The sequence below is a fragment of the Mus caroli genome, chromosome 2 (assembly GCF_900094665.2).
Source record: "Mus caroli chromosome 2, CAROLI_EIJ_v1.1, whole genome shotgun sequence".
Lineage (NCBI taxonomy): Eukaryota > Metazoa > Chordata > Mammalia > Rodentia > Muridae > Mus > Mus caroli.
Window position 1 is genome coordinate 29,048,828 of NC_034571.1, and position 25,447 is coordinate 29,074,274.

The 25,447-nt window shown below is 50.8% G+C and overlaps 1 protein-coding gene across 3 annotated transcripts in view; it reads right to left on the reverse strand.

Moving 5' to 3' along the window:
• Positions 1–25,447, reverse strand: part of Ralgps1 (Ral GEF with PH domain and SH3 binding motif 1) — a 245,190-nt gene that overhangs the window by 25,360 nt on the left and 194,383 nt on the right. For all 3 annotated transcript variants that reach the window (XM_029474030.1, XM_029474029.1, XM_021182377.2), the window contains exons 9-11: positions 15,459–15,596; positions 13,437–13,530; positions 9,224–9,291 (exon numbers count right to left, since the gene is read on the reverse strand). In XM_029474030.1, the coding sequence (XP_029329890.1) occupies positions 9,224–9,291; positions 13,437–13,530; positions 15,459–15,596 (300 nt within the window). The remainder of the gene's footprint in view (positions 1–9,223; positions 9,292–13,436; positions 13,531–15,458; positions 15,597–25,447) is intronic.

Sequence of the window (25,447 nt, forward strand, 5' to 3'; positions counted from 1 at the left end):
GCATCAACTCCTAGAGTGAAGGCCTGAGGTGCCCAGTCCAGTAGCTTGGTAGCTCTGCCAGGCAGCCGGCTGAGGACCCACTCACAAGAACAGAACCAGAAGCATAACCTTAAGGCAAAGGCCCTTCCTGGACTTCGCAAGCCCAGAGAGGTACATGGGAGGCCTTTAGCTGGGCCAGCTGAACTGCACCTATGCCTCTGTCCACACTACTGTCCTTGGCCAGGACGTGCATGCTGGCACTGGCTGCTCGGGTTCTGCCTCTCCATCACAGGATAGAACAGATCTGGGCTGTCCTTAGAGCTGTGCCTGCGTGGTCACAGGCGATCTGGGCACCAAGGCCCAGGCTCTCAGTTGGTCCTACAGTGCCCTGAGGAGGATCCTCTGGCCTACATTCTGAGACATAGGATGCCTCTGCTTCTGAGGATACAGCTAGCGCAGCTGCTGCACAGAGAGCGAGCGAGGAATGAGCAGCACTCAAAAAAGCATTGTTTTGCTTTTGCCCTAAGAGAAAATTCCAGAGGGTGGAGCCCTTGTTTATCAGCAACTCTAGGAGGGTGATAGCCCCGTGGCCTGAGTCACTATGCTCCCACCCTGCCCCTGCCCTCTAAAGGTCAAATCACAAGGATCCTCGCCTCTGCAGGAGGCCTGAAGTTCTGCCCAGAGGCCCTGATGCTGAAGCAGAAGTGACTATGGTGATAATCAGCGCAGGCCACTGCACAACTGGGGTGGTACTTTGGTGCTCTGGGGCTGTACTGCGAGCCTGGAGGAGAAGGCAAGTTTATAGATCTGCTACAGACTGTGTGCTGCAGGCCTGTAGGTTGGGGCCGAGTGTCAGGGGTTCAGAGTGCAGGTGCTGGGCAGATGGCCTTGAGAAAGGACAGAGAGGTCAGCACAGCATCCACTACGCATTGGTTGTAAGCAGCACTCACAACACTCACGCCCCAGCTTGCAGACTCCAGCATACTTGGGGTATCAGACGTGGGGAGCCCTAGAGCTGTACGGCAGCCACATGGCTGCCGTCGGCTGCTGCCTCCCTCCCATGGCCACTCTGAGGACGCTCACTCTCACTTGGCTCCGCGTAGCTCTTGCCTTCCAACTCTGCTCATGCTTTGAGTTAGCACAGCCTCTCAGAGTTGCCTTGGCTGCTTCCACTCAACTCTGGATTCTCTCTCCAAGGCTAGGCCCGGATGCACCCCTTCCCTTTCTGCTTTGGAGCCCTGGGAGGCATGCCTGGCCTCAAATGCCCCTGGACCGGCTGGGAAGAGTGGGCGGGGGCCCCCAGCGGAAGAGCTGTGGCCTCTAGGGCCTATGTCAGGGCTGCTGCTGCTCTCTGGGCTCAAGGTCTCAGCCCCCTCCTCCCCCACATTCTCCTAGCATTGCTGACCAACAGCCTAGGTCTGACGGGGAAACAGAAGAATTTCCATTCGGCTGGGACCCAGATGAGGGGCCTCTGCCAGTAAGTGACACCCTCTGCTACCCAAAAGGCCTCATGTTCCTGCCCTTCTAAGCCTGGGGTGGTGCCCAAGTGACAGTGCCAGCACACGTGCCTTCTGAGCTGGGTGGCCAGCACGCTTGTTGGTCATGTCTTCAGGCAGGATAGGGGTGGTGACGAGCTGGGGCTCTGGTCTACACAGCAGAGTCGATATGGCGTACACAGCTGGAAAAACTGACCGTGTGGCTTGACTATCTCAAAGGATTGCTCTATTTTTCCTCAGCATAAGTTTTCCATGAATAATCTTTAAAGCTCCTTAAGTGGATGTTTCTTCAGCAGTTTTATAGGACCATATGAGAATTGACAGTTTCTGTAGGCAGCCAGATATGCTGAAAAAAATCTGGTTTTCATTACAATAAACCAACATACTGCCCAACAGACCACTCACTGATTGCAAATCAGGAAAACAAAACAAAACAAAACAAATGCCCTTCTACTAACTGCCTCAGAGTGGCCAGCACCCCCATGGTGTGTGGTGACAGAATGGGACTCTGGTCCTGGAGTCAGGGCAGCCTGGGCTCTTATCTGTGTCTGGGCTTACAGGTGGAATGGCCTTGGGAGGTCACCTCTAAGCTCTGGATCTACATGAGGGATAAACCCAGTCTTTATTGCTTCCCTATAAAGAGTCAAACATACACTGTCTCTCTTTTTGCCACAAATGTTTAGGAAGCTCAGACCCTGGGGCTGCCCCTGGGCGCAATACTGCAAATTCATGATGCTCTACCTGCATGGGAGTAACAGCTGACAGTCAAGAGGGGAGAGGGCAGCCAGGGAGCCTCGCCCAGCAGCACACGCATTCTGACGGGATAGTCATGATCACTATGGCAAAAGCACCACTTCCACCACAGCATGACAGGGACAAACAAGCAGACAATGACACCTCTAACGTGGACTTAGCATCTGCTCCCTGCCACAACTAATGGTACACACTTTGTCCACTTCACATTATGGACGTCTCACAATATTACAGAGCTTTTGGGAACATAGGGGAGTGATCAGACGAGACTTCTGGAAGGTTCGACATTCTGCCTGGTACTTGAGTACCAATGACACAGGCAGAAAAAACAGTGTGTGAAAGGCTCAGAGGAAAGACAGCAGGGCCCCATCAGAGACTTGACCCCACAAAGTAAGGTACTCAGACTCACATCTTAGGAAGTTCCTCTGGCCAGAAGAGTCACTGGTTGTAGGCATGACTGGAAGCTGCAGGTTTTGAGGGAGAGATATGTACAAGAAGTGTCTGGGGGTTGGCCAGGCAGGGAAGGAACTGAGAGTAACCCTCTGTGTAGAATGGTGTGCACCTGGGGCACAGATCTGGGGGCATGTGTGGGGTGGACATCCGGAGGCAGATGGGCCCACATGGCTGCGAGGAGAGCCCACACTATGGGCAGAAGAACCTCTTCTCAAGATGTTCTGGCCAGGCTCTGCTCTGGGCTAGCACTGTCTCATTCCAGCTGGCCTTTCCAAATCTCACACATTGGAAAGTAATGGGAGGCAGCTGTGGCAGAGAGGAAAGTAGCAACTTGAAGTCACAAAACTTGGGTTCCAGTCCCGCCCCTAGCCCCAGCTGGAAGGGGCTCGTGCCATCGCCTTCTTGGTATGCTTTCCCCAGGCACTGTGCCATCTGGATCTCTAGTCAGTGCAACTCTGAGCCTCCAGAGGCCAGGATGGGGTGTCACCCAGCTCAAGGGTTCTGTGGCCTCTGCTGCCCACCTGCTCCTGTGGAGAGCCTTCCTTTGAGGTCCAGAACTCAGCCCTTTTGGATCCTCCAGAGCCCTGAAGCTCTTGGGCCATCCAGGCCCTCCACAGTCTTTGTGTGGCAACTTTCCTCTGGCCAGGTCTCTGGCGGGGCCTGGGAGCCACTCATTTCTATGTTCACACACTCTGCTTTTCACACACGTAGCTCTCATGGGAGCCAAGCTCTGTCTCTGTGCAGAAGGTCCAGCTCATTTCCTTTTGAGAAACACGGTTCGTCATCTCTGGGCTGAAGGGGCACTGTGTTCTCCTTGCAGCCTCACAGGCTACAGAGGGGACTTCAAAGGCTCAGAAGCTGTTGGCACTCAAGGTGCTCGGGCTTCTGCAGAGCTATGGAGCTGGGCGGATCAGGCTGGAGTCCTGTGCCACCTGCTTCTAGCCCTTGAGCTTCCTCAGAGGAACCCATTCTGAGCACGAGAAAGGTTTGCAGAGGAAGGGCATTAGTGGGACGGAGGCCCCACCTCTTGCCTAGGCTCTTTTCATCAAGCATTTCACTGGTGAGACCACACAGACCACAATGGCCTTGAAAGATGTCTCCACACTAGGGCCAGGGCACTGTGAGTTAGTGTCTCACTCAGCCCTGAGGATGTAAGGGTGACAGCAGGCTAGGGCAGCAGTGGCCACAAGATGGTAAGCTGCACTCTCACATGTGCTAGGATGAGGGGCTATCCTGGCCTCCTGTGGACGACTCTAGTAAGAAGAACTTGGACAGCATGGACAGTTTGAGAGGATCTTAGCGGGAAGCTGCCGGGGGGGGGGAAGGTGGCTCTGAGGGGGCTTCAGAGGTCCAGGAGTGTATTTGTACAGCCCTGGGGCAGTTACAAATGGCACTGTGATTAGCAAGTTGAGGGATCTGAAGAACTGTTCAGTGAGGGAGGCCATGCTGCTGCTCTGTTGCCACAGACGGCCAGGCCTGAACAGTCCAGCTGGATGAGGCAAGGGGACCTGACACAAGGTAAAGTTGGTGTTCTGCTTCCTACAAACCTGTGTGACTCAAGGTATCTGTAGGAAACTGGGTGTAGGCTCGGCATGCAGGGGAGAGAGGAGAAACAGGAGCTCACGGCCATTTCCAGCTACACAGGCCCGTGCACACACATACAGACACACACAGAGACACACAGACACACACACACACACAGACAAACAGAGACACAGACACACAGAGACACACACACACACAGAGACAGACACACACAGAGAGACACAGAGAGAGAGACACACACACACAGACACACACACAGAGACAAACAGAGACACACAGATACACACAGATACATACACACACACAGACACAGAGACACACACACAGACACACACAGAGACACACACAGACACACAGACAGTTACACAGAGACACACAGATACAGACACATACACACTCACATAGACACACACAGACACACACACACAGACACACACACACAGACACACACACACAGACACACACAGAGACACAGACACACACACAGACACACAGAGAGAGACACACACAGACACACACACACACAGACATACACGCACACAGACACACAGACACATACAGAGACACACAGACACACACACACAGACACACATACACACATAGAGACACACACACACACAGAGACACAGACACACACACACACAAACACACACACACAGCTTTACCTATAGGAAAGGCAGAAGCATGCAGGTCTGTCATCTATGGCATGTCTTAATGCCCTGAGCAAGTAAGACAGGATGATGGGCAGAGCCCGCCCTTCTTATACCTGTCATGTTCCATATGTTAGACAGAGGTGACAGACCTGTCCTGACCCCCAACCCATCCGTTGGCTCTGCAATCTGTGATGTGTGAACCTGGGTGAGTACTCTTTGCCTACAGAATGGGAGTGGGGTAAGAGTGGAAAAGGCCACCTGTCTGCTGGAAGGCCCAGAGGACTCTCCAGGCAGGGCCTGGGTACACTCTAGTGTGCATGTGGGCAGACTTGGAAAGGTGCTCCATCCAGGTCAGCTGTGATGGGGATGAGAGACAGGGCTTTCCTTACACACACTGCCTAGAGTGCTCTACAAAGTCCTTGGCTGCTTCAGGGAATGGCAGGGCCTCTGACCATCTCTCCTTGAGCCTGGACCAGCTTCAGAGGAAGGCTAAGGTGAGGCTGCCTGGCTTTGGAGGCTGGTTCATGGAGAAGTCACTTCACAGTTTTCTAGCTGCCCTCCCACTGTCTGCTCTGGGGACAGTCAGCTGCCAAGCAGGAGCCTGCTGCACTCTGGGGAAGCTTAGGCCACTGTAAGAGGCTGCAGCTATGTCCTCCTGCTGCTGCCGTCTCACAACAGGTACCAGTCATGTGAGTAACAACCCTTCAAGTGACTCCAGTCCCAGCCCTGCCTACCCTGATGCTGACACACAGAATATATGTGTGACATTAAGTGCTATTTTATGTTCTAAGTTCTGAAGTGGCACTGGGGCTGGGACTAGATGTGGGTCCTTGGGTTCCCACCTGGAGCTCAGGTGGCAGACTCATACTGTCTCTCATTTAGATGTCATTAGAACCTGCCTGAAATGGCCAGGAACTAACATTCCCAAGAGGCATTGTGCCGGTAGCAGTGTTTCTGCCTTAGCAGTCTCTGGAGCTCCTGCCAAAGCCCTGTGATATGAGCCAGCCTGAAGACTTCCTGTGCCAACAGCTTAGAGATGCTGCAGCCAGGCTCTGCGTCTAGGTCTGCTGGCCTGGCAATAGCGCTCTTGCCAACAGGGAGTAAACATGGAGTCAGAAAGGTGTGCAGAAGAGAGGTCAGAGGCAGAGGCCAGGGCTGCCATTTTTTTGAACTAAAGGATGACTCTGGAAAGGAAACCTGTCCCCAGGGGAAGCCATATGGGGGCAGCTAGCAAGGTCTGGAACTGTCTTCACTAGTTCCAAGACATACACAAACATTACTTGCCTCTGGGGGCTGGGGTGGGCAACATGAACATTACATGTGATTTTTTTTTCTCTCCAGGAAAATATTATTTCATTTATAGAAACAGCATCCCACGGAGAGGGAAACTGGAAATGTGGCATCCCTGGCCATTTTTTTCTCCACAGATCAAAACCAGAGTTCACTTCCTCCGTTTCCTTTCTCGCTGTCTCCTTGTGGGGATGGACTGCCCACATGCTCACTCCCCAGAGCAAAATGGGGGCAGCTCTTGGCAGGGTTCTGGGGCCATCAGAGGCCAAGAGAACAGCTGTAGAGGCTGCTGCTGCTGCTATATTAACCAGGCTCTGAGGAGGTCATGGCGATCCGTGCAGGGCTAAGGTCTCCTAGTCCCTGGAAGTAGCTGGTTAGAGAAGAGTCATAAACAGCCCCTCACACACACCATCTTGGTCTGCTCTTCACTGGCTTCTTTTTGGCTCCAAATGTGCCTGCCCTTGCCTACTTGGCCTTTGCTGCCTGTCTCCCCAGCTAAGACACAAGCTCCCAGAGGCTGAGGCCACTGCCAGGTACCCAGTTCACAGCAAGTGCTTGTTACACACGGACCTGCAGCCTAAGAGCCTTGTGCAAACGAAGGTGCACATCTAAAAGCTTTTCCTTGGCAAGTGTGGGGGTATCTAACGACCAGGCACAGCTTTGAGCTGGAGCCTAGCCCCTCCTGAGGAACAGAGGGAGGCCACGTTCTTCCCATTCTTGGGACTGTGAGAGGCACATTCCTGTCCCTCAGGCCTGTGGAGTTCCTGCCACGCAGCTCAGTTAAGTGCCAGAGCCCAGAAGGCTCCCTTGAAGCTGACCCTCTGACCACCCACTGTAGGAACCCTGGTATGCCATGACCCATGCTGTGGTAGGGCTTCTTATCTTTCCTCTGACACTTCAAGGGGGGAAACCTGAGTTAATGAATGGCTACGAGCTTTCTAGAAAGTCACTGGCTCTCTGGTGATCAACATAAACCCTGACGTCCTGCTTTGGGACTGAAGCCAGGGATTCGGAAAGTTGGTGGAAAACACTCCTGTGAGCTGAGCTCCCTCTGCTGTGCAGGAACTGCTGGGCTCAGCACTTTTCTGGAAGGTTGTGCAGAGTCAGCAGCCAGCCCTCAAGGACAGGTGTCCACAGGGCCCAACAAGGAACTCTGAGGCTAGGGCTGAATGTGTGGCATCAGATTCCCCCAGAAGTCTATGCCAGGCTCTAGGAATTCCACACCCAGACCTGTCTCTCAGGGGCTTTACTCTGTTGGAGAAGACAGACATAGGGCAAGTGAGTACGCAGATGACTTGGGTTAGGCCATGCAGGCTACTGCCACACAAGGTCATTGTATGATGTAGGGCCTACAAAGCCCTGTGAGAGGCTGGGCAGGAAGTAAACCCAGCTTTGTAGGCCATGGGGGCCACATCCCCCCCAAAAAAATCCCAACTCCACAGCTGCACACACAGGCAAATATAGGAACATGTGGCCAGATGTCATCCTATACAGAAACCAGGTGAGTCTGTTTGGTGTTCTGAGCTTGCTGCCCCAGTGAAACCAGACCCAACTGGGGTCCTAGGCAGTGTCACTTAGCTAAAGCCTGGAGGCTAACTCAGTGACAGAATTCCCTTGACAGCCACAACCTCATCACAGTTCCCTAATGAGAGAGGTCTGGGCTAGATTCTGCACAGGTGTCAGCAGCAGCCCTGTGGTAGAGTGTGCAGTGCTGAACATCTTGGAGAGCAGTTTGTCTGGGGAAGAGTTCTAGAATAGTGACAGATTAGAAAGTAGAAACCTGACCAGAACCATAACTCTCTGAACCACCATTACCAATGGTCCTTTGCAAGGGAAGACAGCAGGGCTTTGAGGAGACAGTGGGAGACACTTAATATAAGGGTCTAGAGATGCCATGAAAAATACAACCATAGACAACCCTAACTCAGCAGCCCTGGTGCTTCCAAGGCTCATGAGGAGCCCAGAGGTACAAAGAAGACTCTAGCTTACCACTCAGAGATAGCAGAGGCTGGCACAGAAAAAAGCCAAGGGCATATTCCAGAGACAGGACAGAGGCTGTGCAGCAGGGTCAGGGCAGGAAGGAAGCTGCCACAGTGTTTCCTGAGGGTTCTGTGCGCCTGGCCCTACCAACATCTACCCCAGCATGGAGTAAGGAGAGGCTGACCTGAGTAGCCCAAGGCTGAGACTGGGATGGCGTGACCCCGTGACCCCAGGTAGTAGTCTCCACCTACTTCTTATGCTGGGCACCTGAACAACATTTCAGTGCTGCCCGGCTGGGAGGATGGTTTCATTCTCTCCATTTTACATACAAGGAACACCCAGCCCAGAGGGACAAAGCTGCCTGGCTAACGTACGGTGGCCCAGAACCCAAGCTGGAGTGATGGAGAGCTACAACCAGGAGAATGTGCTGCCAGAGGTTCTCTAGCCTCTCCCCAGACAGCGATGCAGATCAGCCCCCAGCCCTAGGAGCTGGCTGTACAATGACTGGAGAGCCACTGTTATGACAGTAACAACCAAGCAGCTGACACCAAGTACATCCTGACAGTGGACAGGTGTGGACAGAGCACAAGCCAGCCCTGTGCTCACCCCAGTACCATGACAACAGTCTAAGAGCAATAAGAGTCTTCCCTCCCACCTGTAGATAAGGCTATGGAGGACCAGAAAGACAGAGAGACAAAGCTAGAGCCTTGCTCTGCCGGCAGATTCCTGGAATCCCACTGCTGGTGACAGTATGTTTCCCTCAGAGATGATAGATCTAATGTACCTGCTACATCCTGGGTACCCCTCTTTGTGACACATAATTCCAATAGTTGGGGTAGACTGAAGGGACAAGGGTCAAGGTGGTCTAGGGGAAGATCACCTTGTGCAAGCTTCTAAGTTGGGTATCTGATCTCCTGGGGTTCCACAGGCCGTGTGGTGGAAGGTGCTGTAAACAGGGACAGTTGAGCCTGCCATGCAGTGAAACCCAACTGTGTTCTTGGGATCCATGTAGGGCTTATCTTGGCATCTGTCTAGGCTGTGAGCAGTTTTGTACCATTTGAGGAGCTATGATACCTGCAAGATCTTCCTTGGACGAGACTAGTCTTGGAGAGCTGCTTCCTGGTTCGATTCTGAGTGACAACCTGAAACCAAAGATTTTCACAAGGTCAGAGAGCCCGGGTCTACCATGGGGCTCGGGACAGTGGCTGTTCAAGAGTCACAGAACTCAGGAATACTCTGAGATCTGCTTTGGGTCACAACTCTTCCTCCCACGGATGCCTCCAAGGCCCTTGCTTGTTTTCCCACAACCCTGTGACTGAAGCATGTTTTAGAGCCTAGGAAAGCAAAACCATGTGGCTTCCTCAGCCAAATTCATGGCACTAGTGGGTGGCAGGCAGGGATGCTATGATGGAAAACAGGCTCCATAGGACTGGACTAGCAATGTGAGGGAATCCTTTCATGGCATGGAGATGGCCCTGGGCAATGAAGGGAACCTCCTGCCTCCTTGTGGGAAATGGAATACTAGGTGATCCTGGACTTTCCAGACAGCAGGACAGGACCAACCTCCAGCTCCTCCGCACATGTAGAAGGACAGCCAGTCAATGGTATCAAGACAGTGGTCCAGCTACATCTCAGACCTTGTCTCACAGAAAGAAAAAGGAGTGACCCCCAGATCACCTCAGAAGGTGGCCTCTGAGCAGAGGAGGGGCCTATAAGAACATGAGCTGAGCTCAACAAAACCTGAATATCAAGGGGATGAGACAGAGGAAGCAGATGAGACAGGAGACTCAGGACACGGAACCAAATCACAAATGGAAACCAGAGGGGACTGGCTGAACACTTTACAGGAAACAGGACTGCTGGAGGCTGAGCAGCCAATCACAACTGCTGGGAAGCAGCTCAAAGAGGAGGAGGAAGAAGAGGAGGAGGAGGAGGAGGAGGAAGGCAGAGAGCACCAAGTACAGGGGCCCTGGAAGGGGAAGCCAAGAATGGGTGTGGAAGAACGTGAAGGTGTAACAGTCAGGGCTGGTCTGCAGTGCTGCAGTGGGGAAGGCACCCTGTGGGTCTGGGAGAGCTGGGAAAGGCTCTCCTCTCTGAGGTATTCTTACTGAGCTTCAGAATTTCATGGACTTGTTCCCACCTAACAAAGCAAGAGGGAGAAACTCAGCCAGGCTTGAGCATTCTTGAGCAGCAGCACCCAGTGTCGTCAGGAGGCCATCACATCTACACAGGCCTGCAGGAAAGCAGGAGACCAAGCTCGGCTCTCCAAGGGAAGGCCCAGCTCCTGATGAACCCCGCTAAGCAAGGGAGCGACGGTGCTAAGAATGGGATTCCATTGCACACACGACTGCAGGGATTGTGACTGCTGAGTTTTCATGGTGTGCACTCGGAGGGTGGGTCCAAACATACACAACTCCCAGAAACCTGGAGGCTGCTGAAGCATGGCCGGGTGGGGGCAGGGCCAGCTGCATTGTCTTTATAACCTGAGGCGCAGGCAGTCACAGGGACGGCCTGGTCACAGGAAGCACCCAGACGCAGGCCTCTTCATGCTTTCCTGGCTCATTTATGAGTCTTACAAAAGTTGTTTTAGGAAGTATATTTTTTTTATTTTAACCTTTAACTATGTGTATGTATTCCTCTCTGAGGTGACGTGCATGTGTGTATAGGGGCCAGAGGCTGCTGGGAGAGGGTGTCGGACCCTCTGGAGCTGGAATTACAGGGAGATGTGGGTGCTGGAAAGTGTACCCTGTGTCTCATGTCAACTTGACACAAGCTAGAGTTATCAGAAAGGAGGGAACCTCAATTCAGAAAATGCCTCCATAAGATCTGGCTGTAAGGAATTTCCTTAATTAATGATTGATGGGGGAGGGCCCAGTCCATTGTAGATGGTGCCATCCCTGGGCTGGTGGTCCTGGGTTCTATAAGAAAGCAGGCTGAGCAAGCCAGGGGAAACAAGCCGGTAAGCAGCACTCCTCCATGGCCTCTGCATCAGCTCCTGCCTCCAGGTTCCTGTCCTGTGTGAGTTCCTGTCCTGCCTTTCTTTGGTGATGAACAGCAATGTGGAAGTGTAAGCTGAATAACCCCTTTCCTCCCCAGCTTGCTTTTGTGTCATGGTGTTTCCCTGCAGCAATGGAACCCTGACTAAGGCTCCCTGACAGAGGAGGAGGACTCTTGACCACTGAGCTCTCTCTGCAGCCCAGAAAGCAGGATTTCATGCAGTCAATAAATACTAACATAAAGAGTCATCATTCCTTCCTTGTATTTTAGCTTCCTTCTGTAATGCTGAATTAAATGTAAGATGTTTAATTAATAGCAAGGAGAGCAGTGTGATCCAACTGAGTAAATTCTGTCCTTGCATTCCTCCACTTACCCACCCTTTTCTCTGTATAAAGTTCCCATGCACTGTCAAGTGTTCAAATCCCTGCTTCCTTCATGCTGACCACGCTTTCTAAGTGGTAGGATTGGGTCGTTTCCTTAAACTGATGCCAGACAAACATAGAGAATGAGACGACACTGGTTGACCTTCTCGGTAGAGAACTGACAAGACAGATGCTGGCCAGGCATCAGAAGAGCAAGGTTACCAATGTCCTCAGGTCTTGCATCCTTGGCATCGAGGTGTGAGCTGGCCACAGCGCTCAGTACTCTGGCAGAATCACACACCCTGCCCTCGTCCTGCCACTTAGAAACAGGACCTCCTTAGAAAGAGGGCCTTCCATGCTGGGGGCAGGAAGGCAGCCCTCCTCCCTGGGTTTGCCCAGTGTGGCCCAACAAAGAGCCTTTATGAGCACCGGGCTGGCTGTTGTTTAGCACAGAGGGGTGAGGGTGAGGGGCGGTGCTCCACTTCTTCAGAATGGAAGGAGTAATTACTCATAATCTGCAGCTTGTCCAAGGATTGTCTCATGTTCACAAGTATTTATAGGCCATTTTTCTCCTTAAAGCGTATTAGTGCTAATGAAAAACTACTGTCTCTTTAATGGCAAGATTGGAACATGAATGGAAAACATTATACTAGAACCTAAGTGGGAATAATTTTGCACTCGAGGCCACTCTTCAGGAACAGCAAATGCTTTGTAAATAAAATGAGCTCTGTCTGTGATAGATGCAGACTGAGCATGACCTCTGGTCGGCATCCATGCTCCAGTCACCATGAGCTAGCATGGCCGGCATCCATGCCCCAGTCACCATGAGCTAGCACACACCTCTGCACCGTTCTTCATTTTGATGGATGCTGGGATAGCAACAATGAGGGCAGGGTGTCTGTTTCCCAGAGAGAGTGGAGCTTCTACTGGAGTGCTAAGAGAGGGTGAGTCTCCAGGCCCCACCCCACGACCTGGATCCACAGCTAGAGCTGTGAGCCACTGATGCTGCACTGGCCAGGTGGGGAGGTCTGAACAACAGTTCCCAAATCTGTGAAGTGATTGGTGGCCATGGTTCTGGGTCATTTTCACATACTGAGATGACACAAGGTCAGGTTTTCAACACAAGGCTGCAAGGGATTAGTAGTACTAGTTAAGAGGAGTCAGGGCAGCACAGTCACAGATCAGCAGTGAGATGGGATGGGAAAGAGACTCCGTGACAGTGACACTCTGGTGGCCAATGATCTATCACATGATGGCAGAGATTTGCCTTGATGTAGGTCAGAGAAAGCGATGAGTAGAGAGAGTATGTCCAGCTAAGATGGGCACCCAGAGTGCAGTTAAACCCCGCCCCTCTCTCAGATCCTGACTATGCAGGAGGCACACTCAGGTGCACCAATGAAGGGAGAACTGCAGGCCAGAGCAGGGTAGACAGAGATGCAGCAGGCCTTTAGGGATTTGCTAAGAAGGACGTTTCATAGAAGCATGGAGACTGCACCTGGGGCCCTTGGCTAGAGCCAGATGGAGAGTCCTGCAGAGAGCTGAGACGCCCAGGGACTGACTGTGCTATACATCTGTGAAACAGAATCTTGGAGAACACGGGCCTGAAGATATGACCAGCTAACCTACTATCCAATGCCAAGGGTCCCCTTGAGAGCCTGCATCACACATGGCTATGGAGTCCACACATGCTTCCCAAGCCACATGGGAAGGTGGACATACTGCCTTCCTCAGTTGTGGGGCCTGAGGGACTGGGGCAAAGGTAGGTATTGAGGGCTATACAGACAACATTGTTCTGGGGCCAGTAGTGGTGGGGCATGGAACTCTCAGGTCACTTCCCAGTCCCCAGTAAGGACCAGGTCACCTGCAGGCACCTGGGTGCTAAGGGCAACAGTGGACAGGTAGGCTGCTCAGGGTGGACAAGGACTTACTTGTAATTATCATCTTCTACAAACTTCTGGAGCTCCTCTATGTAGCGCACAGACTTCAGGTACTTCTGCACATGTGGCAGAGTAGTGAGATGATCTGCAAAAGTCGGAACAAAACTCAGAGAGGCTTGGCTGCCCCCGCCCAGGGGAGACTGACACAGACACACCTGGGATCCCGAGGTTGGCTCACTGTTCTTGGGGCCAGGACCTAAAGGAGGGTCAGGTCTGAATTCTGCCCTTGAGGAGAGTGACCTCAGAATCTGGCTGAGAGAGAGAAAGAGATATGCTAAGGCTGGGGAAAGATAAAGCCTTCAGAACACACTAGAAACATGTCTGTGCCCAAATAGATTTCCAGTGATAGCGCTGGGCTATCTCCTGTGTGCCATGAATGCAAGGCCACCTGGCTAGCATGGAAGTCCATCTCAAAGGTAGGCTCTGCGCATGCTGACAGACATCTGTTCTAGCCCTCACTCTGGTTTGTGTTGGACAAAGGGTGCTCCCACCCTACAAGGAGCGATGGTGGCAGTTGGCGAAGGTCCTGTTACTGAGAGATGGCAAGGCAAGGTTCTACTTCAGCCTGTGAGGCCTGTGCCACACTATGTCACAGCCTTCCTGGAGCAACTGGGCCTAGCCACTTCACTTTCCTTAGCCACTTCCTTGTCACTGTACTCCTGAGAATGGGGACAGCCATGAAAGGAGAGAGGCTGTGGGGAGGGAGAAGCCCTGGCAAGCAGCAGGGGTCTCAATCTTCAGGCTCCAGGCTCCTATAAGTCCTTCTTGCCGCCATCATCTCTAACACGAGCACAATGACACCTGCATCTGAGCTGGTGACAGCTGACACAAGTCCAGGGCACTGTGACACAAGTGCATTTCAGGGCCAGGCTGAGGGCCAGGCGCCATGTGTGGCTCTGTTTTCACATGTGAGCAATCCGTGAGGAAGAGGAAGTAACCTTTCAAGACAGTTAGACGTGAGCCTGTTCCCTGGTGTGACTCAGAGGCTGAGTCTGCTGCTGCTCTGCTGGTCTACAGACAACAATGAGGGTGGGTTCCAGAACAAGTGTGCTGCTGCGAGTGCAGGCCTCAGGGGAGAGCTGCCCTATGCTGTGGACCTATCTTGCCCCGAGACGTGGTGACCCGTGGTTTCCCTGTTCTCCTCCCAAGCACAAGTGGCCAGCAGTCTCACATCCTGTGTGACAGGCAGGACTCTCTTTTCTCATACCGCCTGGTGCACTGACTTTTATTCCTTTCTCCTGCAGTGAGAGGCCAGCTTACAGCTCTGTTCCTCACTCCCCGTCACTGCAGACCCTTGCCTCACAAGGGACTGAGGCACTGGACTCACAGTCAGCCTTCACACCAAGGTATTTTATTAAGGTCTTGTATAAAACCAGTGCCCATGTGGGTGGAATTCCGACTTCCAGCTAGGACAGCTCCAGGGAGCCTGCTGTCCTCCAGGCACCTGCTGTCCTGCTCCCTCTGCCATCGGCCATATGTAGCAGAGCCTGGCCAGCTGCTTACCGAATCATCGCCCCATTCCATTTCAGCCCACAGCTAGATTACATGGCCTGGCCGCCTGTGGCAGAAGTGATGTTGTGCCCTTTGCAAGTCTGGCTGACAAACCACCCTTGTCAGCTTCTTTCTCCTCATCTCTGCCAACCTAGTGCAGAGCCTATGGGAGGACTCAAATGGAAAAGTCACAAGTAGAAGGGATCTGGACCCAAGTCCACTTGAAGAAGAGCTGCCTGGAGCTTCCAACCAGGCTTCTCACGGATGAACAACTCAGAGCTAGCGAGACCTGGGACGTGCCACCTGCTAGACAGTCAAGTTGTTCCTCGTTGTACCTAAGGAACAGGGGCGTCTCGTTTGCAGTCTTTGGAAATACATATAAAGCCTAGCCCATGTCTAAAGCTCAAGACACCCCAATGGGGCTTCGTGGGGCTAACCTGATTCTTGGAGCTTTCTGGCCAACATGCCGGATCCAGACTGTAACGATGCAAGATTTTACAATTCTAGCAGTCAGGTACTAACCATAGCTACAGGAAACTTGTAAATCGGCAATGATTCGGAGGATGTTGTTCATCTGGTTGGATCGTTGTTCGTTTTCCATGATGCTGCCAGAGGCAGGGTATGCAGAATCAATGTAGATCAAGTCCAGAAGGTAGATTCCTAGGGTTAACGAAGATGCTGAGTTATGTTAGGGTACATTACAAAGCCGAGAGTTAAACAGGCTCCTGGGCACGAAGGCATAAAGGGCAACGTGTGGAAATGGAACATACTCTTTGGACTTGAATCCTAATTCTAACTAATTCATTCTTTGTGCTCAACTATACATCAAACATTTGAGCAACAACCAAAATGGATACGATGCTGGCAGACTCTAGCCTGTCTAATTTGCATAATCTTCAACAAGGTTTTGTACCTCTAATCAAATGGAAAATAACAGCTTATTTTTTAATGACTGGTGAAGTTTAATAACCAAGTCTAAGCTGTCATGCCCAGGAGAACAGCTTTTGTGGGTTTTAATTATTTCTTTAGCTATTTGTCTATCTGTCCCTGAACATGTGCATACATTCATACAATTGTGAATTAATGAAAGAACAGAAGAAGAATGAGATATTTCTCTATACAAACCAAACAAAAAAAAGCCCAAAAAACAAAAAAACAAAAAAACAAAAAAACAAAAACAAAAACAGCAGAAGGCAGAGACTTTTCCTGAGATCCTTCCCAAGAAATAAGATGTGAGTCAAGCCGGGCATGGTGTCGCACGCCTTTAATCCCAGCACTTGGGAAGCAGAGGCAGGCAGGATTTCTGAGTTCGAGGCCAGCCTGGTCTACAGAGTGAGTTCCAGGACAGCCAAGGCTACAAAGAGAAACCCTGTCTCGAAATACCAAAACAACAACAATAAAAAGAGATGTGAATCGAAGCCAGAACTAATGGGCAGTGATGAGTAGGGGTTGGGGGAGAAGGAGGAAGGGCAGGGCTTCTACATGGCTCTCCGCTGGCTGACTGCAAAGCTGCACTACAGACTATCTGGCGATAATAAAGAGAAGGGAATGGCGCACCCTTCAAGGTGCTCCCTGATCAACGCTGATTCATAATGCACGAAGGCCTGGGCAGGAGAAGCCATGCACAGTACAACTCAAGACAGAAGATAACCAAGACAAAGAGATATGGCTGGTGTGGATAAAGGCATGTCAACAGAGAATACATGAAATAACACCACATAAATTAAGGAACTACCAGGGATAAAAAGTGAATTTACAAAATGCTACAACTCTCCCTGCAGTGGTGGCACACACCATTAATCCCAGCACTCTGGAGGCAGAAATCTCTGATTTCAAGGCTAGCCTGGTCTACAGAGTGAGTTCCAGGACAGTCAGGGCTGCACAGGGAAACCCTGTCTCAAAAACCAAAACAAAGCACAATAAAAACACACAAAACAAAACAAACAAACAAAGGCTACAACTCGTGGCATGCTACAACCAACAGATAGCCTGATAAGTTCAAACACTCAATAGCATGGTATTCACATCCTCTGAAGTACAGAAAAAAATCCCTACCATTTCTTATGTGTGCACACATAAGAAACTTCTAGGTTAAAAATAGACCTAAAGTTACAATAAAATCTGTCTGCACAGCTTTAACAACTTAAACAAAAACAATACTTGTCCAAACCGCAGTGCTGCCCAAAGCTCTGCCCTTGAGTCCACAGCCTGCAGGCAGGCATCTGACGCCCTCCACGTCCACAGCCCAGGATTTTCAGGCTCGCCCTTACTCTCAGATTCTCCGGGGCTGGAGAGAGGGTGCAATCGTGTCCTACTCTTGCAGAGGACTCAAGTTTGGTCCCCAGCCTGTGACAGGCAGGTTGTGATTGCCTATAACTCTGGCTCCAGGGGGATTTGGTGCCTCTGGCTTCCGTGGGCACGTGTACTAACATGTACACACAAACATCGAACTTAATATGACAAGAATAAATCTTTGAAAAATGTAAGATTTCTACATTTAATGACTTTAAATGTAGTAAATCCTAAAGAGACTTTCATTATTAGAAAATGTTAGTTTATAATATCTAACTTTATCTAAATGATTGTACACTAAATCATGACAATTCTGTAATGTCAAATATTACAAATGGCAAATGTAATAGCATATAGTTATAGTTTACATGCACTGTATATATTTTTATATATTACATAATTGTGCAGTAAGACAATCCGTTTGAAGAAAAAATAAGAACTTTATTTTTTTTTTCCTTTTTGGTTTTTTGAGACAGGGTTTTACTATGTCGACCAGGCTATCCTGGAACTAGTCTATAGACCAGGCTGGCCTCAAACAAAGATTGACATTTCTCTACCTCCCAAGTGCTGAGATCAAAGATGTGCGCCACCATGCCAGGCACATATTCATTTTCTTATTTATCCTTCCAACTCTCACTCTGTAAAGGAGGAAAATGAAGCTCAGAGAGGATGTGAAATTGGCATAAGGTCACACCGCTGGGAAGTGACAGAGATGGGAGTGGAACCTCGGCTTCCTCCTCCATCTCAGGCTTCCTGCCACCATGGAGGCCCTCGCTCCCTCGCTCGCTCGCTCGGGTGCTGGGTACGATGAGTCACTCGTCTGCCTTTAAAATAGCTTCAATTGTTCTGGGAAACCGTTAGCTCACAGAAGCATCTGCTGGCTCCTCACAGGCCCCTGTCCGGTCCCTTGCCTTCTGATGGCACTGTTTCCTAATTTTTAATAATTAATAATAATTTTCCTTGATTAAACATTCTAAGTGTGGTGGGCTTGATTTCACAGATTCATTCTTTCTCTTGAACTCAGTTTTTCCTGCTCTTTAAAAAAAAAAAAAAGTGTAACTCAGTTGCCTCCCTGAGGATTCATGGCAATCCTGGAAATCCCATTATGGCTGAGACCACAACAAAAAGCATCCCCCAGTGCTGTGTGGGGATGGAGGGATGTGGGCCATGGCGTGGGGTGGTTCCAGATGCAGTGAGCAGACTCCAGCTTGGCTGACTCAGAGGCCGGCCAGCAGCTCGGCCCAGGAGCAGGGCAGGAGGTAGGGACTGAGGTTTCCTAGGGTCCCCTGGGAAGCCCTGTCCCTTCCTAGACCAGCACCTCTGGGAAAAGGAGACTGAAGAGATGCAGGGCTGCATACAGTCTCACTAGTGTGTACTAAGATCTACAACAGCTCTGCAGGATGTGCCGCCCATATTCATCCAACTGGCCTCCAGAGCAGAGTGGCCCTTGCTCACACACAACTCTACTTGGAGAGTCCCTTGTGTTGTGCCAAAGGGACAGTGTGGCCTGAGCCTCATTCCTGAGTAGTGCTCCAAAACCAAGGCCAGAGGAGCTGAGCATACCCCGGGGAGGGGCAGGGGCTCATTATTGTCTAAGACAGTCAGTTCCTAAATCCCCTCGGCAAAACACCCAGACTCTAGCACCTGCCTGCACCTCAGACCCTGAGTAGTTAGACTCATGTCACAGTGGTGAGGACAGGGTGAGTGACTGGGGACCAAGTCTTGTGAAGCTGGGCAGCAGACATCTACACTTTTGTACTCCCTCAACAGACAGGGCTATAGAAATGGTACGCTGTTGCCAACAGCGCTGGAATCCAGGGAAGCCTTTTCTGTTGTACTAGCCAACCACAGGAGATATTTCTAGGCCTGCAACATAAACCAGATGCTTGAATCCTGACAGCTGACTCCTCCCTGACAGGGCTCCTCACAGCCTGGGAGCAGGTCTAGGCGCATGTGCGTCCCCAGAGCAAAGTACACAGAGCTGCTTGGTAAACGTGAGGTGAGGAGACTGATAATCAGGGGGCATGTCTGTGTTACCCCAGACAACAGCCTGATGAGATGCTTCTCATGGCTCTTGTTCTATAGTTGAGGAAAGAGATGGTAAGATTGGGGGTTGAGGCTGTAGCTGTAGCTCAGTGGGTAGGGAGCTTGCCTCACAAGCACAGAGCTCTCTAACTTTGTTCACCCATGTTTCATAATGAAACCCTGTTCAAAAAAAAAAAAAAGATGGTCCTGACTCAGGGTTACTAAGCACTTAGGCCACCAGGAAACGATGGTCCCTCTTCTACAGGACAAAGGGAGTGAAACTAGAAGAGGCTACATTACTTTCTTGAGGCCACACAGGGGCAAAGTGGCCAAGGCAGGATCCACGTACAGCTCTGTCCAGCTGTCATATACGGCACCAGGCTGCCAGGAGTACCCAGAAGCCAGTGAGGCAGGATGGGGACATTTAACAGCTGAACTGGCGCCTAGGTGCCCAGGCTCTGGTTCTTTCTCCTCATCTCTACTTTGGAATTAACCTTCTCCAAAGGGGCTTGAAGGGAGGCTGTGGCTCCTCCCTCCTGTTACACATCCCAGGCTTGCCTGAGCACATCAGTCTCCGGCTTTATATCAGTGGCCCACCCAGACCTGGGGGCCCTGCCAGCTCTGCCACACAGACCCACTAGGAGTAGCAGAGGGGTGGCCATGGGAGGGATGGTCTGGCTACAACTGCTATAACCGTGGAAGGTAGGCCCCCAGACACCAGCCGCATGGGACCACCCAGTAGTTGGGCCAGTGCTGGGAGCCCATCTGGCCTGGGATAGTCAGCTCCTGTTCCTATTTAGACAGTGACTACAGCAGATGACACTGTGCTGTTGGCCTACTACCACAGATGGTAATTGGACCAGCCACTGGCTTTGGCTGCAGTGGGGATCGGTGGTGCCAAGGGACTGGGCTAGACTGTGAGGTACTGACACAGTGAGGGAGGCTTAGGTGATGGGAAGAACCGCTGCCCACCATGTAGGCGGGGGAGGGGACGTGCTGGTCTCAGGCTCCTTTACTCTCAATTGTCCACACACTATGTTAAGAAACTGAGGTGTCAGAGGAAAAAGGGGTAGGCCAAATTCCCACAGCTTCCAAGAAGACAGGGGTGGGAATTCAGGCCTGTCTTGACAGCAGCGCTAGGGGTAGGAACTGGGCTGGCCCAAAGAAGAGGATCCCGGCTTGAGCTGGGGGTGGGAGGCGTGCAGCTGTAGCCTCTCACCTGGGGGCACCATCACCCAACCATGCCTGCTCACAGACTAGCCTTCCTTTGAGGCACACGGTTCCCCCAACTTCACCTCTGCCCTGTGCCACCTTTGTGCCGGCTGACAAAGGCAATGCCTTCAGAGAGGACCCGTGCCTGGTGGAGCACAGTGGCTTCTGCAAGCTGGGAGCAGGCAGCCAGGCTGAGCCAAGGTCCATGGCTGGCCTGGAGCCCCACAAGCCCAGGGAAGGCTCACTGCACCTTTGTTCTTCCTGGCCGTCCTGTCTCACTTCCAGCCCCAGTCTGGTTTTGGTTTTTCTTGCACCGCTATCTTTTCACTATGGAAAATTCTGCTGTGTTGAGGGGAAAAGAAACCTGCCCGGCAGGAGAACACGCAGCTTTTCCATTTTACCACTTTCTATTTTCTCTTTCAAAGTCTGAGATGAAAGACTTTTTTCCACGCTCTTTCTGCTTTGCCTGAAAAGATGACTTTCAGAATTCAGAAATGAGGAGCTGGCCCCCAGAGCTACACTTGTGTGGTTCCACCCCATAAACCACCCTGGTAAATACCAAATGAAATAACAGAGTGCCTGCTCATTAGAGCTGTGTGGTTTGCTTTGGTCTTTAAGACAGCAGCAAGCAGACCCGCTGTCTGCGGGCAGCCCTGGCTCCCTGAGAGGAGGACGGAGACGATTGTATTAATTAATGCCTGCCAATTAACATCTATCATGCAAACTGGGAACTTCAGAATGAATCCTTATATAAAGTCTAGGCCTTATGGAAAGTTTGTGGCCTCTGACTGCCAGAGAGACAAATGTTTCCCAGGCTTTCAGCATGGGGCAGTCACGTGTCAGCTGGGGAGTAGACATGGTTTCCGGTGTGAGCACATGGCCTTGTTAGTAATTGCAAATGCACGTGGGCAGAGTCCCGTAGCCAGGACTGACCCCTGGGGCGCAGGAGAATGCCACCCCCTCCAGCCTCCCTAGGAAATGAGGGCATAGACTCAGGTACCTCAGGAGATCTACAGGTATGAGGAGGTGATGGCCGAGCCAGAGGCCCCTACCCACCCAGACAGCCGTGAGGCAGAGCAGGTCATAAGCGTGAGGGAGGCGGCCATCTGTGTACTGGTATTGGGTTTGTTTTGCGCTGGACACTGTGCTGTGTAAAAAACTTTCACTGATCTTTCATTAACTTTATTGGCAAAAGAAAAGAAGCTGATGCATTGCTCTGCCCAACACCCTACTCCCCACTCTTGGAAACAACCCCGATTTCCTTTGGGAGAAATCAGGCCTCCCACGCTCAGAACCCACGTGCTCAGTGGGTCTGGAGCAGATCCATCCCCTCTTCTGCCCAGGGAGTGAAAACAAATTCTATAAAATAACCATACTGAAGAGGGGAAAGCCTCACAAACTCCAAACTATCCACATATGATGCGGAGCTGTGTAACTGAGGGAAAGAATGCAGCTGCAGACCCATTAACACGTTAGATAAAAAAGGAAACTATTTATTTTATAGAAACAGAAAAACAAAAGGAGCACAAATAAAAACACAAAAGCAGAAATAACTTGAAAAATTTAAATGACATTTATGTGTTCCTGCGTGCCTGCACACGCACACTCCGATGCACATGTGGAAGTCAGAAGACAGCTCTTAGAAGGAGGCTCCCGCCTCCCGCCACACGGGCTCTGGAGATGGAACTCAGGGGATCAGCTGTAGCTGCTGGTGCCTGTCCTCACTGAGCCATCTTGCTGGCCCATAAAATTTTCTACATCAGAAGTGACAAATAAAGGTGATGCTTAATTCGGGGGGCGGGGAGCGATGGTGGAGCACACCTGCAGCCCCAGCACTCGGAAGCAGAGGCAGGCGGATCTCAGAGTTCGAGGCCAGCCTGGCCTACAGAGTGAGTTCCAGTACAGCCAGGACTACATAGAGAAACCCTGTCTTAGGAAACAAACAAACAAAGAATAAAAAAAATAAAGCAGTCAAGTCTTTAATATGTATGATTAAGGGGGAAATAAAAATTTAAAAAGATCGGCATACAAGTAGGGATGAGAGGGGAAATGGTTCCAAGTGTGCAGAGAAGTTAAAACAGTCGCAGCTTTCTTTTTAAAATGCCTTCGAAATATCTACAGTTCTACCCATAGACTTGGACTACTCTCAACCTTGGTCCACAAAGCTGCTTTTTGAAGAGGGCAGGCATCACTGGAGAGATGGGAACGCCAGGTGTGAGAGGCCTGCACTGCCTCTGAGGCTGTGCTGATGTCTGTGGTCCACTGCTGCTGGGGACCATGACTGGGTCCATGGTCCTGCTGCAGCTGGCAGTGCTGATGTCTGTGACCTGTATTACCACAGAAGGCCATACAGATAGATATCCTTGGTCTATGCTGCCACCTAAAGCCATGTTAATGTCCCCAGGCCATGCTACTGTTGGACTATGTTGGTGTCCATGACCCATCCTACCACCAGAGACGATGCTGAGGTCCATGGCACTTGTTGACACAAGGGTGGATATCAGTGCTGTCACCAGAAACCACGTAGAAGCCCATGAATCTCGCTCCTGTTGACTATGAAGGACAAGGAAACGTCTTCTGTACTGGCACTGATGACTGAGGACTCACATTTGAGAGAAACATAGGCTTCTGTGATAACCTCCCCTCCCCATACACCCACACACCCACACACACACGTAACAACCTAGAAGGAAGCCATCGAGGAGAACTTGTAAAAACTGTGGAGAGGAGGCTGAAGTGTGGCTCTCCATGGTAGGTGGCTCTAGCAGGGTGCGGGTAATGGGAAGGACTCACTTTTAAGGGCTGGCCACCAAGAGTGTGGCCATGTTCCAGTGACTGTATAGACAGCACAAACTGGACTTGGCTGGTGTTTTGTTTTGTTTTGTTTGATTCTTTTTTGAGCTACAAGGGTTAAGGGGGCAGACTTGGAAGTAAGGGTGACCAGGGTGCATTGTGTAAAATTCCCAAATAATCAATACAAATATGTTTGAGAGAGAGAGAGAGAGATCAGAGAGAGAGAGAGAGAACTCAGCCCTCGGCAAGATACCTGTATCTGCACCCCCCATCTCCTCTCTGGCTCAGGGCACACTGTGGAAGAGGGGTGGAGAGAACAGTAAGAGTGAGAGGACAGAGAAGCCCTGTGCCACGCTGTCTTCTGACATACATGTCTATGGCACACAAACTCACAGCAGCTAAAGGAATCCACAACACAAGATCAAGCCGGCCAAAATCGTGGCACAGACAGGAGAGGACCTGCAGGCTCCACACCACACTGAGGAGCTCTGGTAGTGGGTAGCTGCTGGGGAGGGAGAAGAGTTCTCTATTGAGGGCGTCGTCTCTGTAGTTCCCATGCTGCAGTGGATGGCTCACCCCACTCACTCCTGGGCAGCACCGCATGGGCTTGGTGGGTTACTTTAAAAAACTTGCATGAAATTGGAAGAGGCTGTGGAGGGGGAATAAAAGGAGGATCTGAAGGCAGAAGATGTGGGTAGATGGGCTCATATTTCATTGTATATATGCATGAAACTCTCAAAAATAAGGGAAAAACCAAACAAGATAGATGAAACTAATGCTTGATAGAAACAAATAACTTCTTGAAGTTGTGTCAAGAAGATACAGTAAACTCTTTAATAACCAAAAAAAAAAAAACCTTTTCAATAACTTAAAAAATTGAGAAAGTTGCTAAAATTGAGAAGCATGACAACGACTTGATTCCTAACACTCATCCATAAAGCCTCCTGAGGAAATCGGACACTATCCCCACAGCTTCAGAGCACAAAGAAAGCCACAATGATCTGCAGTTCTTTTTTAGGACTGGTATGTCTGTTGTGGTAAAGCCTGGCAGATTTGGCACAAGGGGCCATTGAGGCCACCTAAAGAATGAAGAGACCAGATGATAGCGCTTCCCACAGAGCCATAGACCATCTAACAGAAACCCCAACACCAGCTATGAGAAGCCCTTTTTTGAGCTGTTGGTCAGAGATGTCCAAGAGACTCAAAATATTAGAGCCTACTGCTGTTACGTTTGGTTGCCCCTCAGAGGTGAAAGGAAAGTCCCTATTGTTGAAAACACCATACAACTAGGACACAGGAGCCAGGGGACTCAAGCTGGATCTTACTTGACATCTTTCTCCACAGGGACTAGCTTTCCTGGTACCAGAAGGCGCCATGCAAACTTCCAACAGGCCTGCCCAGCGGTGCCACTTATGAACCATAACCATGAGCATCACGGCATAAGAAGCCCATGGTGCAGCAGACTCCCACCTCAGTGTTGACCAACAGCTCCCAAGCTGCTCAAGAGGGAGATCACACCCAGGTTACATCATGGTTCTCAGAGGAGACTCCACAGCCACAGGAGCACTGTACTGGACGTCCTTTCCATCTGAGCTGCCGCTGAGCTTTGGAAGGATGGATCTGACACAGGTGTGCCATTTAGTACTGAGCACTCCATAGTGTTTTACTCTCTCCATGGTGACAAATTGTGGTCTCTGTTAGTTTTGATTTTAATTATGAAAGTTTTGGGTTCTCACCTAGGAAGTCAGACACTGGGAGACAGAAAAGACAGAAAGGGAACCCGCACCTATCACTTAGCATGTGCACATCGGCCCTGGGGAGCTCAGAGGACAGCTGTCAGCCATTGTTATTTCTCTTCTACTGTGTAGTCCAGGGATGGAACTTGGGTACTCAGGCTTGGCAACAAGCCTCTTCCATACCAAGCCATCTTACCACCCGCCCCTTCCCTTTATTTCAATAAGGTGGATTACTCAAAGAAGGAGCAATAAGCCTGGGCATTTTCACATCTAATTTTAATAATGTAGTATAAATTTTTTCTATTATACCTCAGTTGGTTATCCTAAATTGTCTCACTGCATAATTGTTATAGTGGCTAATGGTGTTATCTGTAAACAGTGGCTGTGCCATGTGCGCCTTCATTACTTCACATGCGCTTTCTTTGTCTCATCCCACTGACTTGTGCATCAGCC